General features: G+C 36.6%; 1 protein-coding gene across 7 annotated transcripts in view; it reads left to right on the top strand.

Moving 5' to 3' along the window:
• Positions 1-18,566, top strand: part of ARPP21 (cAMP regulated phosphoprotein 21) — a 229,534-nt gene that overhangs the window by 176,954 nt on the left and 34,014 nt on the right. For all 7 annotated transcript variants that reach the window (XM_039336910.1, XM_039336911.1, XM_039336909.1 and 4 more), the window contains 4 exons: positions 3,787-3,999; positions 6,718-6,878; positions 7,384-7,476; positions 8,425-8,679. In XM_039336910.1, coding sequence (XP_039192844.1) covers positions 3,787-3,999; positions 6,718-6,878; positions 7,384-7,476; positions 8,425-8,679 — 722 coding nt within the window. The remainder of the gene's footprint in view (positions 1-3,786; positions 4,000-6,717; positions 6,879-7,383; positions 7,477-8,424; positions 8,680-18,566) is intronic.

The following is an 18,566-nucleotide window of genomic DNA, read 5'->3' as shown; positions in this document are numbered from 1 at the left end:
TAAAATCTGCCACATTCATCTATTTTTACTGCTGAAAAAAACCAGCCCTTTGGATTATATATAATAATCTTTTTCTTTATTTTTCCTAGCATTTTTTTCCAATTTAAATTACATGAATAAAGTAAGCTTGATTTAAAGTATTAGAAAGCATATAATTCAGAATAGCAACCATGTTATATATTTATAGGCAAACTGTCTGAATCATTTTGTTCAGACAAATGTCTTTGGAGAAAGAAAAAAAACTTGCTGAGGTGAAATAAAATATTGCTCATTCTGCTTTACAGCTTAACTTGGTGAGCAAATTTTATGACTCTGTATAAAATCTCTGCTGAGGACTTATACTACTCAGGTTTTTCTGAATTAATTCTAGTGATTCACTTTAAACAACTGAAAGTTTTCTGCTTCTGTTAGCAGAGCCCTGGTGGCGAAATTATAATGCAATATTTCAGGCAAACTGCTCACAGCCTGGAGTTTGATCCTGATGGGCTCAAGATTGACTTAGCTTTCCATCCTTCCGAGGTCGGTAAAGTAAGAACCCAGATTGTTGGGGACAGATTATTGCTGATATTTGTAAAACAGAGAGTGCTGTAAAGCACTGTGGAACAGTATAGAAGTCTTAGGTGCTATAACTAATGGTAGAAAAAAAGAATAAAGGAGACCTTTAGCCACAGTGAACAGGAGACCATAAGCAAAAGAAAAGGAAAAGCTTAGGAAAGAGATTAGCAAAGAAATATCCACATCATCGTTATGATAACAAAACATATATAGATACTGAAACCTGTTAAATATTGATGGGCTTGGTATCAGTCAAATTATTTTGCAAATTTATACTACAAATAATTTTGTAGTACAAATATCATACAAACATTCATCAGACTAAATTGACTGTGTATCTGTACTTTGTGCTCTCTCAGTAGCCCCCTAATCACTATACAGTTTTGTGGATTCTCAACCTTCTAAAGAGCACATCACTAATGTTTTGCAACAGGTTGCCAAAGCAGTGATAAAAATCTTCCCTACATTTCAAACAAGAAGAAAAACCTTGTTTAAAGGTTGTATAGAAACCTTTTAATTGTTTTATCAAAGCATAATAAAGTTTTTTTTTTTTTAAGTAACATATAACTTGGTGACAATGAGGCCTTTATCAGTTCATGATGTTATGATGCCATGGTCTGCCCATTCTGGTTCTTAAATGAAAAAGAAATTGAAAAGATCTCCACCATTATTCTGAAAGAATCTACATATTCATTTTTATTTTTTTGTCTGTATGAAGCAATCAACAAAAAACAGAACTCCAAAATGTTTGATCTGCAGTTATTCATTGGATTAACTGAACAATTGTTCTATAATTTTTATTAAGAATCTGTATTGTAATACTAAAATCTACTACAAATTAAAATTTTAAAATAAGAAAAGAGAAATAAAATGTAAAAAGTGCATGGGAAGAAAGAAAGAAAAAAAGAAAACAGTAGGACTTTAATAAAAGAAAAGAAATATATATAGCATTCCCACCCCTAGAAGACCTTGCTGTCTCCCTGTGGGGAACAGCCATTCGGAGCCCATGTAATTTCCCATCCAGACATTGACCCGTTTCCTGCTCTTTGCCACCATTGCTGGATTCGTTTTTGCAAAGACATCTTCGATTCATCTTTCCTCCCCAGAAGCCCCAGAGGAACAGTTCTAAACATAAATGCTTCCTCTGTTATTGTTCTTAACTGTTGGTCACATAATATGATTCTGACAAAGAAAAAAAATAGCTTATCTCTGGCCAGTTACATACTATCTGCTGCTTATTCATTATGGACTATCACAGATACACCAAGCTGGTTTATTAGAACTGTAAATCTATACTAAGGCTAGAAGGAGATTACTCATTTAACAAATCACTAAAGCTACAATTTTGTAATTTATAACATCAAAGCGTTCAGTTAAAACTATGTAACATAAAGCACAACTAAAATTACAATGCTGGCATTGTGAAAAAACATGCAGATTTTTCACTTCTTTGAGTATCCCCTCTATTAATACTGCTGATATTAGAGATTTTATTTTTTTAAACTCTGAAACATAAAATAGATTCTGGAAAACAAGGGAGCTCCTTTTAATATATTACAGACAAATGCTGCATTGGCACTCAATTTCTGAAGTATCTCTTCCAAACTAAACAAACTATTGCACAGTCCTAGATATTTGTGTAGTTGATTTTTTTTAATGGATGGCATTCAGAAGTCAAATATGAGCACTCAGGATAGTTCCTGATGAACTGAAAAGAAAATCTGATATGAGTATCAAATCAGCAAGCAAACCCAGCACAGAAGTAATAAAATAAATTTTACTTTGCATGCAATGGAATTTGCAAGATATAATAGAAAAAGAGTGAAATATAATGAGTATTTCAGTGCTAAATCTTTATGTTTGTTCATTTTAAGTACAGCCTTAAGTATAGCCTTTGAACTGAAAGGAATGTGAATGTAAAAAAGCACACCAGCAATTTAATGTACATAGGTATATGAACATGTGGAGTTTGTAATCTGGGAAAGCAACAAACAGTTAAAATGTTTAGAGGAACGTTGTCCATGGGGTCGCGATGGGTCAGACACGACTTTGCAATTAACGACAACAAATAATAAATATATTATTTAATTAAATAATCAATAATTTGGTTGAGTTACTATCTTGCTTTTAATTAGTTGTTATTAATTGTTATATTAATAGATAAAATATTTAGTCTATTTCCTTATTACTAAAAGTTATTAAGTGCTTGCAGATGTCCTTATTTAGCAAAACTATTGGGATTAGAACCTCCATCAGTAAGCACCACAGTCACTGAGCATAAAATCACATGACCATGATAGGCTTACAGCTTCACTTCCCCATTGGTCATTAAGTGAAATATTGTGTGACTGCAAGTTGCAATTTTACTTCTATCATCTCTATTAACTCTGATTGTTGCAAGCAAAGCACATCCATGGTGATCAGATGACCATACAATGCTAAGACAGTCATAAATGCAAGGATTGATCACAAAGCTATTTACACTATTTAACTTTGAAAGGTCGTTAAATAAGGTAATTAGAAAATGAATGCTGATATTAAAAGAAATTTGAAATCTTATAAACTGAAAAATAAAAACTAAAACTTGTTCTTAGAAAGAAAACTATCACATATTTCTTTTTTGCGTTATGTATTTAAAAAGCATTAACAAATTAGTCATAAAAAGAGTTTTGTTTTCATAATCATCAAACAAACTAGTAAATCTTTATTTCAATGTATTGTTCATTAAAAGTTTAGTTGATTAACTTCCAATATCAGATTGAAATAGATTTCAATCCAGGATATATTTCCACTCCCAAAGGAAATCATTAGACAAGTTAAATTGGAATGTATTCAAGCATATACTGATTAAATAAAATGTAACATTATTCAGCCAAGAGACTGATTTAAAGTTGGCTGTGATTTATATCTATTTATTGAGTTGTTCACCTTCTGTAGGTGGACTGTGATCTACTCATTGTTCTACTTCTTTGTTTTTTACTCTTTTTGGAAAAAGTATAGACACCACTGACACAACTGCAACTTCTCCAGATTATTTTAATAAATATTAAATCCTAAAATGCTTGTACCTATATAAACCTATTCTTAGCATTCATAAAATTTGAGGATAAGGGAACAATGGATAACAGTTTGTGTATTGTATCTATCATATGGAAGTCGTAGGGATGTTTTTTTCCAAAAGTGCCCTGAAAATGAATCCTTGTAACATTTATTGAACATTTTGTTTCATAGGTTCGGAATCTTCCAGCAGTGCTGGGTCCTCAGGATCTCTGTCCCGAACACATCAGCCTGTCCCTGGGGTTACCGCTACATCTTCAAACAGTATATCCTACACAGAGAATGGAATAGGTGGCCAGGGATTACCAAGCAACACCAGCTATATCATCCTTCCACTTGAAGCTGCAGGGATTCCACCAGGAAGTATTCTACTCAATCCACATACAGGTCAACCTGATTATCTTTCTCTCTTTTTTTTTCTGTTGCTATAATAAGTCATAGACCCTTTAAAACAATTCCTGCTGCTAACAATTAATACAGTATTTAAGTGATGAACACATTGTTTAAATACTTACAGATATTTCTGTATGGCACACATCAAAGTTATCAATGCTATGAACCTATAAAATAAATATATCTTTAATTATTACTTATTTTTTAAAAAAAGAAACTAAAAAGAAATAGCAAGTAAAAATAGTTTAACTAGGCTGATAATATAGCAAGTATATATCAGTCAAAGGTCTGACAAAATATAACTGAATATAATAGTGGTTGATTGGTCACTAATATAGAAGAAGAATCATTTTTATAGAGGTTTTTTAAACGAATCTTGCTGAAATATATACTATTTAATATTTTGAAGACAATAAAGACTTCTTATGGAAAGAAATGGCTGTAGACTTCAATAGTAGGTGTCTATGTATAAATGTCCAAAAATGCATTACAAAAACACTACTGAACCATTTGAACATCCAAATCTTTTAGAGAAAGGTGAATAACAGTTCATTGATTAGCAATAATTAAGTAACCCTAATCTGCATGTAAGGGATGCTGGGAGCCATAGTTTCACTCTGGAAAGTGAAAGATGTCCCATCAGAGAAAACTAATATAATTTGGTTGTGTCAGTTACATAAAACATTGCAAAAACATTCATCAAGACTATTTAAATAATTTGTGTGTTTTGATACTTACTTGTAGTGGCAGTCTTCTGTTAACTTGCATCCACATTTTCATATGTGTAACTGTCTTACCTTCTAACCACTACCACTATCCATTTATGTGTTAGAAGGAAGAAGAGTAGGCTGAATATAGGTAGCTTTTTTCATAATTCTGAAATGATAAAAATAATGAGATGAACTGACACAGCAACTTTTTCCCACAACTAGTAAATGTCAAAGGACCGAGATTGGCCATATGTAATAATAATTGTAATTCTTGGAAGGAACGATTAAAAATTAATTATTTTTCAAATTGAATGTTATAATTTAGCCTTCCATTACTTTGTATTCTTTGGAGTACAACTCCCAGAATTCTGTTGGTCCAGATTTCATCTAATCTAATTAAAGAACATAGCTCTAATTACCATCACATTAGTAAACATTTGCCAAAGTAATATTTATTTTGGAAATTATACAATATGACCTTAAATAGCAAAATGGAAGCAAAAAAGTATGGGAAAACTGAAATTGTTGGCACTGCAGCAGAAAAATTGCTTCTGAGAAAACATATTGTGGATTTCATTAGTAATCATCTAACTGAACTGATGAATTCATCCATATGTAGCATCATAGGAGACATTTTTGTAACACAGCATATATAGACATGTAAGAGGTAGTGTAGTAAGAATATTGTTGGTACTATGATAAATACCTGCAAATATCTGAGTATAACTCAAAGTTCAGTAATTCCTTATAGCTTAGGTATAGGATAGGTAAAGGAATTCTAACTGTCTCATTTGATCTGTCCAGGAGGGGATATTCTGCACCTGCTCCCCTAACATATTATAGAGTAGGAATAAGCACAATTAGTCCTCTATATAGCAGCTCCCTCTCTTTGGAGTAAGCTGCTCCCTGTAATTAATAGCACCTCTACATTCTCATCATTTTACAAGATCATAGAGACTTGGCTTTTTAATAGGGCATAGGAGTATAGAATGGTGATATAGATAATTTATATCCCATAAGGTGGTCACATTTTCCCAATTGAAACTATAGTTAAATCTGTCTTGTTGGATCTTTTGGTCTGCTTAGGATGTTTTGAAGGGCTTTAGTTGGTTTGTGTGCTATGCTTATTCCATGTGGTTCCAACAGACTACTACAACCACATGAATTCAGCATAGCACATAAGCCAACTAAAGCCTTTCAAAACATCCTACACAGACCAAAAAGACCTAACAACATCAGATGAAAAAACAGGAGTCATCTACAACATACAGTGAAAGGACTGCAACAACCATTATGTAGGACAAATAGGCAGAAGACTGGCAGAACACATCCATGAACACCAACTAGCAGTCAGAAAACATGATGAAAATTCTTTAATTTCACAACATATAGACAGATTTAATCATAGTTTCAATTGGGAAAATGTGACCATCTTAGACCAACAAAGTCCAAAAATACCAGGGAATTTCTAAAAGCCTGGCATTCTGACTAATCAGCCATCAATAGACATATAGACATTAACAACATCTATAGACTATGCAAAAGAGACTATTACCCAGCTCAAAAAGGAACAAAAAGACCCAAGCAGCTAATTAGCAGTCTACCAGCAATCAGCACCCAGATCAGCATAGATTAACTCCAAGGTTAACATCAGACCAACAATCAAGGAAACAATACCCGAATAAAAAAACTTCCAAAGAAGCCAACAGCAAACAGCCCAATCAAAGAATCTCCAAGACCACCCCCAACAACATTGAAGGGGTAAGCCACTATAATACAAACTGACAGTAAACAGCACTCTTTACTAGCCCTGATGATGTTACCTAATAAGAGAACATCTGCAAGAAAACAAGCAAGCTCAGAGAGCACCAGGACCCTTCATATTCTTCTGTCTATGAATGCATAAGGGAACTGAGTATGCTGTTCAGTGAAGTCATTTAGGAATTATTGTATTTTATGAAGTTGTATTTAAAAGTATATTAAACAGACATTTTTTTTCCAGGTCAGCCATTTGTAAATCCTGATGGGACACCTGCAATATATCACCCTCCAACTGGTCAGCAGGATGTTAGAAGCCAGATAGTTGGGCAGTCTCAACAACCACCTTCATCCCAACAACTTGCCCAGCAACCACAGCAACAAATGACAAGTCTTATCACACAAGTATGAATGATAAATGGAACAAGCTTCTGTCTTATGATTCACTAGGGCCAAACAGAAAACCTGAACAGTGCCTTAGTTGGAAGATTTTTTTAGAATAATATTGAAATTACACATGATAGAAAATGTACATGACTAGTTGTTTGCCAATAATGTAAAGTTACAACTTGTAAACTACACGTGAAAGAGCTGTCAATTGAAAAATTAAGTTGACATCTAGTTATAGTAGATACTTAGAAGATCATAAAACATTAAAATCTACCTCGTTATTTCCTCTGAACAAAGATTATTATTATTTATTTTGGTTATAACATAGCCAACATTGTATTAATTGGATGTTAGCTTACAGTGATTTCAGCAACTCTATTTAATTGTTTTAACTTGAATCCAGAGAAATCCCATTTAGATCCCCTTAGATTATTGTTCTGAGTATGATACAGATTAAAAAAGTATCTTATTTTAATTGCAACAACTGAATCTCTCCTCATTTTCTGTTCCATTTCCTTAGCCTATTTCATCTCTCCAGACATCTTCTCAATCAGTACCGTATCCAGCAATTTCCTATCCTCCACAACATCTTCTAACACACCAATTTTCTATGGTATTATAGATTTCTATGGGGTTTTTTCATAGTTGTGTTGCATTATCTGCCTACCTTCTTTTTGGATTTCATTGTTATCCAGAGAATAGAATATAATTGCCATACATTTCTTGCCTTACACATCAACCTTTGAAAAGTTCCTCAGTTAAACCAATAGAGTCTGCCCAAAATGTATTTTTGAAAGTGGCAAATAATTTCAAACAATATGTGTTTATATTCCATCCCTGCTTAATCACTAACAGGGTAAATGCTCTTATTTTTGCCAATTAATCTCAAGAATTCAATTTGCTTGACTTCTGTGTGTCAATATACATAAAGGTTTAAAAAGGGTTGGTTTGTTGTAATCAAGCTAGAAAATATGAGATTGTGAGTCCTAGTTCTCTCTTAGGCACAAAGTGATCTGAATAACTTTGGACTAGTCATTTCTCTCACCTCTAGAAAAGAAGTAGGGGAGTTTCAATTTTCAAAAAATACTGCCCAGAAAACCGCAGTTGGCAGAAATAAAAAATCATTTGAAGGAAATAATTTTATGTCAAATCTCTTTGTCAAGTATAATTGTTTTTATTTTGGACCTCTGTTACAATTCTTTGTGTCTCTTGAATACATGGTGATTGAGAACTTGTTTTCACTGGTTTGAGTAAGATTTCCTTAACAATGAGGCATCATAGTATAAACATTATTTTTAGGGCTCCATTTATAACAAAAAAAAAATCATGTTACCAAAGCTAATGTAGAATTCAATATTTAAGTTTCTTGAAGTTTAGATTTCTTAATTTAAAAATTGGTTTATTTTATATTTGTTCATTGAAATGTTTCTGTGAGTATGTATGTTTAAATTTCTGCTTCTTGTGGTTTTTTAAAAATGGTTTTGATTTGATTTGATTTGTTTTCCAAATATTCTCTGCAATGATCTCTTTTGATCATTCCCATCTGACTTTATCCTTACAGCGAGATGATATCACAACACAGTTTAACCAGATGAGTTTAAGTCGTCAGTCATCAGGAGACAGCTCTGATTCACCTTCTGGTCCTGTCTTTCCTTCACCTCTTATACAACAGACTTCCCCACAGACGGGTTATGTCATTGCAGCCCCAAGCCAGCAACTTCCCGCTGGAGGTTTTACAGGTTCAGGTCCACCAGTATCTCCTCAAGTACACCCAGCACCTCCACAGGGTTATGTACAACCACCACCATCTGCTCAGGTGAGCATCTGTTGTCTCGCTCTCTCTTTTGGCATCAATTTGATAACATTTTAGCAATATAAGCTTGAATAAAAGAGGGAAGCAACAATTTTAGAAATGCAACAGCACTAATGCATGAACATATCAACAATGAAATTTTCATGAGCTCAACTAATGGGACAGTAGAGATTTCTATGTGAAAAACTGCAATTATCAGTAAACATTGTGCTATGACTGACTTCTGCCTTTTTTGGTTTGTATGTTTGTCATTTTACTAACAGATGTATTAGTTTGGTGTCAGGTGGCTCTTACAATTTCTCTTTTATTCCAGCAATTATTTTCATTACTTTGAATATACCGAAAACTATTCTTTTATCATCACATATAGATTTGTGTGTGTGCATCCACTGATAATTGATTAACCATCTTCTACCTTAATGCAGAATCCACATAGTCAACTGCTAAATATAGTGATGAGAGATCAAATGATGTACATGCATAATTCATCAATTAAAATTAGTTCATAAAATATATCACTGTGCTTCAGGATACATCTGCAAATGTTTATTATTATTTCAGAGGAAAATGAATAATTCATCTGGGGTTCCTTTTTTCTAATGTGTGGAGACCAATTTGCCACATTGCCTCTGGTGTTAGTAACCATCATGAATCATATTTAATTGACTTGAAATACATATGGCATGGCAAATCTCTAATGTGTTATATCTTCCTGAAAACTGATTAGACTCTATTGCCTGCCAGCAAATATCTGAGACTGCCTCTTGAACATTGGAACAGAATAAGAACTTTGATTGTAGACCACAAGCAAAAGCTTCTAGATAAATTTTATCAAAAACATATATGTGGCTGATAGATGGTCTATGTGAATGGGTTTCGAAAATGGAACAACCAGAATATTTAAACTGAGTAAAAGGTTTGCGGTCAATATTGCCATGCATATAAATGTATGATTGAATATGAAGTGATACATGTATATTATCTATAGATTTTTGGTATTGAGGTAATCAATAAATTAGATGAATAAAAACAAATTGGCTGAAAGGATCCATTATGGAAGTTAGTGTTTCTTTCTCAATGCTATATGCTATATATATATATAGGAAAATTTGCATAAAAATACGACTCCTGGGCATGTCTATGGTACAAATAAAATACGAACACCAGGAGAGTATAAATATAAAAATATACTTTACTAAAAGCTGCCAAGCTTTCGTTTGGAAACTCCAAACATCATCAGGGCTAAGGAGCCAGTAAACAATGATGACTTAAATGGGTTTTGCCGGCATCTGCACCCGGCTCATGGACCGCGTCACCAGTTCCGGCCGGTTAATTAGTGTTCCAGATGTTTCTTTATTACTCTCCTTGCGCTTCCTTCTATGGTTCTTCCAGATCATTCCTTCCACTATCTCATTACTGACATTCATCTCCTCCACCACCCCTTTATCCTTATTTCCTTCCATAGTACTGACCCTCATCCCCTTTTTGTTTTCATTTTCCACCCTGGGGGTATCTGTTTCTCCTCTATCAGTGTATCAGTATGAACTGAGAAGCAGACTAAGCACCCGATCACGCAGCAAACAAATGGATCAGTGGAGAACTGTCGACACGAAGATTGCCAGGACGGAGGAGGAGGGCATAGACCCCCAAATATGCAACACCTATATGAAAGTTATTCATGACAGTGGAGGAGTGAGAAGAAAGGGTGTGGAGCAGGAATTGAGAAAAGCGTGGGGGGGAGCGTCTGTGAGCCCAGGGAAGCTTGTAACACTGATAGAGGAGAAACGGATACCCCCAGGGTGGAAAATGAAAACAAAAGGGATGAGGGTCAGTACTATGGAAGGAAATAAGGATAAAGGGGTGGTGGAGGAGATGAATGTCAGTAATGAGATAGTGGAAGGAATGATCCGGAAGAACCATAGAAGGAAGCGCAAGGAGAGTAATAAATAAACATCTGGAACACTAATTAACCGGCTGGAACCGGTGACGCGGTCCATGAGCCGGGTGCAGATGCCGGCAAAACCCATTTAAGTCATCATTGTTTACTGGCTCCTTAGCCCTGATGATGTTTGGAGTTTCCAAACGAAAGCTTGGCAGCTTTTAGTAAAGTATATTTTTATATTTATACTCTCCTGGTGTTCGTATTTTATTTGTTATATATATATATATATATATATATATATATATATATATATATATATCCATAAAAAATATTTGTTTCTGCTGTTGCTTAATCACAGCTGATCATTACCACCAAATGAATGAAATATGGTTAAATTTAACTGTGATTCGCTTAAAACAAGCCAAGATGAACTTATTTGTTGAGGAAACCAAGAAGCAAAAGCTTCTGATTCGTGTTGATTCTAATAATAATAACCAACATCTCCTTCCACTCCAAAAGAAGAGAGATATTGAGAATGCAATTTTCATCCTCAGGACATGAGACATAGCTAAGAAGCAAATTCCAAATGGGATGTTGTATCAAAATCCAGTGAGAACACAACATATATACAAATCAATTTCAAAGTTTATTCTTATTATGAATAAAGGCGAATATACTTATGTAGAATATATGTTTATTCTTATTAATATTAATGAATATTAATATTAATATTAATTAATATTAATATTAATTAATATTAATATTAATATTCATTAATATTAATATACATTCATTCTTAATTATTGAAATTAACAGCCAAATAAATTTGATATAAAGATTAATAAGGAAAATCATTTCTAGAACAACCAAACAATTGACAAAATGAAGGTAACAATTTCCAAGACTCCAGGAAAGAGAAGAAATGGAAATGAAATGAAAATAATCAGAGGATTCACTTAGTAATAAACACTTATCATGCCAAATAATTAAATAGAAAAGAAAGATTTTTTCCTCAAATAAATATCCATCAATTAGGTGAAATGCTCTTGCATCAACTGAGATTAACTTAAAGCTACATTAGCCAAAAAAAAAAAAAAAAATGAATATGTAGAAAGCAAATAGCTACTAACAGGCCTGAGAGGGAGAGAAATTGCTCCCTGTGTTTCAGAGAGAATTAGAACCTACTAACTCACACTCCTTGTTTGCATAAGCAGGTGATGAATATTTTCAACAGAAAGATTCTCCTTCCATGGAATCTCTCTATGCTAATGAGGATTATAGAAAATCAGGCTCCTTAATTGCAACACTTCCATGTATTGAGAGGTTCCCATAACAAGTACTCCATACATATGAGGGCAATATTTTGAGAAGTGGGACAAGCATACTGAATGAAGAGGATTAGAAGTTCTAAGCATTTTCACTAGGAAATAAGAGCCACTGGAGGGACTTGTATTGTTTCCTTGTATTTTTACTACATCTTCTAAATTGATCCATCCTTAGTATAACAATTGGTTGACCATACCACCTGGGAGTAAGACAATTGACTCCTGCAGAACTTATTTCAGAATCCTCCTGTATCAGTGTGAAATTTATGTGAATATACAAGTATAAAATGGAAGTTCATGAAACAAAATGGTTTTATGTTTAAATACCAAGGAGAAATCAATAATATTATAAATTGAGTTCCGTATATTATAGAGAATTCATAGTCAATAGTTATTAATTGAATTATTAATATTGAGTATTTGTTCTCTTTTCTGGAGTGTAACTTCTGTCCTTTGTTTGCTGGCATGTTGTCTGTGTGTAAAACTTTACACAAGGCAGAAAAAAAAACAATCAGCACCTCCATCAGCATAGACTATTTATTTAGTTTGCTTATTGTTGGGGAAATATCTTAAATTCAGGATCAATTTGGATAAAAGCAGCATTATGCTGCTCTTTTTAATAGAATTTATTAATTTCCAGACATTTACAATGATTATGGGACATGTACTCTTAATGCAGCAGATTGTCAAGAATGAGCATCAGTTGTTGGAAATTGGCCAGTTTATTGCCTGACACAATGATTCAGCATTTTCATTTTCACTTAGACCTGATGAAGTGGTAAAATGGATACTTTAGTAAAGGTCTAAATAATCTCACTCAGCAACTTGAAACAAGGAGAAAATTGTAGCTTGCAGAATATCGAAGAGGTTGAGCTTAAATCTTCCAGATCCATCTTATGGAAATGGTTCTGCAGGTATGAGGTGAACCATTACACAGTTGTTCTAACTATGCCTAATGTATTCTTTTCAGAAAGATACAGAAGTTATTATATCCTTGGTGGAGGCCCAGGGGAGATCATGCTGCCCATTCCTAATCTTATTAGTGATCAGGGCAGCTTCTAACTATTTTTTACCCCATGGAGACAGCTTAATTATCTCTTCCTACTAAATATAATAAACCATAAGAAACATGATCTTGAGCTAACAGATGATTGGCTGAATTTTACCAATCATCTTGTTTATTCCCTCAGGTTTTATGCATATAAAGTGCAGATACAAAAAAATTTGATCAGGGTCCTAGATGCTTCTAAATAATATAATTCCAACATGTCAGAGTCCGAGCGAAATGTAAGTGTAATCATGATTATTAAAATATAATAACAATGTGAAATTTTTTCCTTTGATTTCATTCATATATAGCAAATTGCAAAATGGGTAATACCTCATTTGTTTGTTAATTTGTTCATTTATGCTTTGGGGCCTTTTGACTAAAAATAAAATTGAAATGAATTTATGCGGTTTATATTCGGACTGCTCCTATATTGTATATACAGTATATGTACAATATAATGTATACACAGAAGCACATTTAAGATTTGAGCACATTTGAGCACATAATTTAATAAACTGCATCCATCATGGTGCCCAAAACTATAGCCTTCTGAAGAACTAGGACTCAAAGCATCTGCAACAATTGAAGATAGAATCTCATGTTGACTATCCATATTAAATACATGTTCGGTTTCTGATAGATCCATCAAAAATGTCCATTTGGCAGGATTTACAAAACAATCTTCAATAGTAGTTAAATATTGAATCTGTAAAACTTAATAGAATTTCTATTGCTAAGATTCAATTCCATTGTTGATCACTTTGCTTTAAACCATTTGATTATTTTAAATGTTATTTCTTGGGAAAATTATGAATGTTTGGTCACTACAAAAGTTAACCATTAATCATTTGAGATTATAGGATTTCTCATCCAGCAACAGAATCCTTAAAAATGATCAATGGCTAGACCAGGGGTAGGCAACCTCGGCTCTTTTATGACTCGTGGACTTCAACTCCCAGAATTCCTGAGTCAGCTATGCTGACTCAGGGATTCTGGGAGTTGAAGTCCACGAGTCATAAAAGAGCCGAGGTTGCCTACCCCTGGGCTAGACTAATAAACCATTAAATAAATATACAACAAATGCATTATTTTCCAGTCAATTTAAAAAATAATTTCCCTGTGGATAATAGTATCTTAATTCTACGAGATAAATTGATTTCAGTTTATATTGTTCTTTATGATATATAAATTGGTTGTGTAGGCTACCAATTTATGATTTTTTAAGAATACACATTGTAATAATGAAATATAACCTGACAATTTTTTTTCTTTTCAGATAATTTGTTTATAGAGAATGATGAACATAGAAACATGTAAAATTCTTTTTTTGTCTCTGAATTTGAATCTACTTTTAAAATATAAAAAATATAGAAAACTTCAGTTCACCTGAACTATGAAATTACGTAATTAAGGCATTAATTATTATGATGGTCCCTGATAATATAAAACTGACTGTAATGTATTGGGTTAGTCAGTAATAGTTGTTACGAACCGTTGTGTATGTTTGAAAAGAGTCTCCAACTGTCACAGAGCAAACTGCTTGCCTGCAATTTAAGCAGGAAATTGTTCTTTAAAACGATTGGTTGCCGCCTAGCAGCGGCACTGTATACATAGATATCAAGAGGTTGTCGGAGCCATTACTATGTTTTCAGCAATAAAGAATAGTATTACATAGGTCTGGTCTATGCCTCAACAAACTCAATACACAATAGTGGCGACGAAGGTAGGATGCTGCTAAGGAGAAAGAGACTGAAGTACTTACCCAGAAGTCATTAGGGTGTGAGACCAGGCACCAGAGCCCTGGTAGGGACCACATCCCCACCCTGCCTGCCAGTAAAGTCACACTTGGAGGCACAGTCTTCCTGAGGGATCTGTCCCCAGGATTTAGCTAGCAGCTCCTAGCAGCAGAAGGCATTGTATCAGCTATGGCCAAAGTGGGCAAGCTGAACGAATTTGATGTTTCTCACCCTGAATAATGGAGCTCCTACGTCTCCAGGGTGGAGAACTACCTGCGGGCCAACTAGGTGAGAGACGATGGGCTGAAGGTAGCAACCCTGCCCCAGCAAGCTTAGAATCAGTCTCATACACTGATCTAAAGAGGAGACTAAAGGAACATTTTGAACCCAGGCTGTCCATTATTGCTTGGCAGCATGCATTTGAGCAAAGACAGCAACAGTCAGGGGAGTCAGTAGCTGAATTCGTGGCCACACTAAGACAAGCATCAAGACTCTGCGAGTTTCCTGACTTAGAGGATCGACTCAAAGACAGACTCGTGTGTGGCCTGAGGAACCAAGATTTGCAGCAGAGTCTTTTCACAAAAGAAACACTGACGTTCCAGGATGCGTTAAAGGAGGTCATGGCAGACGAGGCAGCTGGTGGAGCAATGAAGACTCCCCTCAGCCAGACAGTGTGCACCATGAAACTGCAGAAATACTGGAAGATCCAGACAAGGGTGATGAGATTGACCAGTTACAGAAGCAACCCATCAGATGGCAACGTCCCATTGACAAGGCAGTTCTATTCCCCAGCTGTGCCAGTTGCGGTGAACAGCACAAGAGGTCTGAGTGCAAATTCTGCACTGCAGTGTGTCATGCTTGTGGCAAGCAAGGGCACATCATCAGACTCTGTAAAAGTCACCAGAGAGAAGTACTGCCCAAAGACATCCCATGGAGAGGTAAATGGGCCCCGGGACAGAACAAGGTCGGTTACTGCTCCGGAAGGAGAAACATATTAAGGACAGGAGCCCAATGCCCTCCCAAAGAGAAGCTGAGACTTAAAGTCAGGCTGCAAGGGGTCCCTTGCTCTATGGAACTAGACACCGGGTCAGCCCTGTCCATAATCTCTCACAAAACATTTAGCTACATCTGCAGACAACGCAACTCAAACCGTCAAGCCTTGTTCTGACAGACTTTCAAAATTGCCGTGTAGTGGCGAAAGGCGAAGCCACAATAAGAGTCAGCTTCAAAGAGTTCGAGAGTCCCCTCAACATCGTGGTCATTGAAGGCCAGTGCACTAGTTTGATTGGGCTGGACTGGTTTGATGCCCTAGGCATCGGTGTAACCAGCATCAACCACACACAAACAACTAACCTAGCAGCTGTGTGCCAGGAATTTGCGGATGTGTTCAGCCCTAATTTAGCTCAATACAAGGGAGCACTTCCCTTAACCTCGTTCCAACAGTAACTCCTATCAGGATCAAGCCTCGCAGACTGCTTTTTGCACTAAAGCCTAAAATAGATGCAAAGCTAGACAAGTTAGTACAGCAGGGAGTGCTTCAACCTGTAGATAGCAGCGTATGGGAAACCCCCATAGTAATCCCAGTAAAGCCCAATGAGGACATTCATATTTGTGCTGATTACAAACGCACAATTAACAAAGCTTTGCAGCAACATGCTTACCCAGTTCCAGTGGTAAGCCACATCCTGGTATCACTGCAGGGAGGTCGTATATTTGCTAAACTGGAACTTGCACAGGCATATCAGCAATTGCCTGTGGATGATGCCACTGCAGAGGCTCAGATAATAGTCACACACAGAGGGGCATTCAGGTTCGTTGCCTGCAGTTTGGGTAAGTGTTGCCCCAGGGTTGCTCCAGAGTGTAATGGAATGCACACTTAAGAATATTCCAGGTGTGTGCCCTTATTTTGATGACGTTTTGATTGCTGGGGAATCTGCAGCAGTTTTAGCAGAATGTCTCAGAGCAGTTCTTCAATGGTTCCGCGAAGCGGGGCTGAAGTTAAAAAGAGACAAATGCCAAATTGCTGTGAACTCTACTGAGTTCCTGGGATTCAGGATAGATGCTGCTGGAATCCACTTCTCTGACTCTAAGCTTAAAGCTATACAACATGCTCCCAGACCTAAGTCAAAAGGGGAGCTGAAGGCATTTTTAGGGCTATTTAATTTCTACCATTCATTCCTGCCACACAAGGCAGAGCCGCTTCATCAGCTTCTGGATAAAAAGGCATCGTGGGAATGGACAAACACCAATGAAAAAGCTTTTAAAGCAGTCAAATCACTGTTGTCATCAAGCTCTGTACTAGATCACTTCAATGAGAAATTGCCTGTCAGTGTAACATGTGATGCTTCACCATATGGCATAAGAGCTGTTTTAAGCCATCTAATGGCAGATGGGCTCCAAGCACCCATCGCTTACTCCAGAACGTTATCACCTGCAGAGAGGAACTAAGCGCAGTAGACAAGAAGGCTTTAGCCATTGTAGCTGGAATTAAAAATTCCATGACTTCCTATATGGGTGCTCCTTCACCGTTTTCATGGATCATAAGCCTCTTTTAGGACTCTTCACAGCAGACAAGCAGGCCCCACAGATTCTTTCTCCTAGGATGCTGCAATGGTCAATATTCATGGCTGCCTATTCTTACAGGCTAGTCCATGAGCCAGGCAAGGATATGGGCCACAATGATGCACTCAGCCAACTGCCTTTGCCTCACACAGATCCTGACCCAGCATCTGCAGCTCGCATCCTGGCAATCCAGGATCTCCCTGAGACTCCCCTTCATGCTGGAGATGTGGCTGCTGAAACTGCCACTGACAGAACACTCAGTCGTGTTCTGAACTGGGTGTTGAGGGTGTGCCCTGATAGCAGACCAGGTCCAGAATTTCATAGTTTCACTAGCAGAAAAGATGAGCTGTCAGCTCATAAAGGCTCCATGCTATGGGGAAGCAGGGTGATAGTCCTATCCACATTAAGAGTCAGAGTTTTAGAATCTCTGGTCATCCAGGCATAGTTAGGATGAAGGCACTTGCTAAGAGTTACTTGTGGTGGCCTGGCCTGGATAAGGACATAGAGGCTCAAGTAAGGAGCTACCAGGTCTGTCAGGAGACCCGACCTGAAATGCCTCAAGCACCAGTTCATCACTGGGAGACCATGCAAACTCTTTGGTCTCGCACGCACATAGACTTTGCAGGATCCTTCCAAGGACAGGTGTTCTTCATTGTTGTGGACAGCTATTCTAAATAGCTAAAAGTAGCACCTGTCCCATCTATGACTACTGCCAGGACTATCCAGGAACTACACAGAATCTTTGTCATGCACGGCCTCCCAGATGTGATTGTGTCCAATAATGGGAAACAATTCACAGCAGCTGAGTTCCAGTCCTTCCTGAGGACCAATTTGACCCGACACACTACCTCAGCCCCCTTTCATCCTGCTTCAAATGGTCAAGCAGAACGAAGAAGCACTGAAGAAATTAATGACAGGTGACTGGCATCATTGCTTAGCAGATTTTCTACTCTTCCAACATACTACTACTTGCACCACTATGGGCCACAGTCCAGCAGAACTGAGATGGGAATATTGACTGACCACCAAGCTGGACCGTCTCCACCCTCATAGGGCTGCTGCGGAAACATTGCAACCCAAGCCCCCTAGAAGTCTGCAGCTTGGTGAGAAAGTATGGGTGAGAAACTAAGGGCTGGGAGCACTTTGGGTGGCAGCTGTGGTTTCAAAGTGCCAGGGCCACTGTCTTATAAAGTGGGCTTGGATGATGGTCATGTGGTTCAACCACAGAGCCTGGCTGCTGACAGGGAAGAGATTAGTGGGTTGCCTGGTGACTGGGCCATGCCTGAGCCACCCCAAACTTTTGAGACTATGCCTGCAGAACTGGGGTCACCAAC

The sequence above is a fragment of the Crotalus tigris genome, unplaced genomic scaffold (genome assembly GCF_016545835.1).
Source record: "Crotalus tigris isolate CLP2741 ecotype Arizona unplaced genomic scaffold, ASM1654583v1 scf7180000017666.379230911805:20528666, whole genome shotgun sequence".
Taxonomy (NCBI): Eukaryota; Metazoa; Chordata; class Lepidosauria; order Squamata; family Viperidae; genus Crotalus; species Crotalus tigris.
Note: the sequence above shows the minus strand (reverse complement) of the source record. Positions and strands in the feature narration are given on the sequence as shown.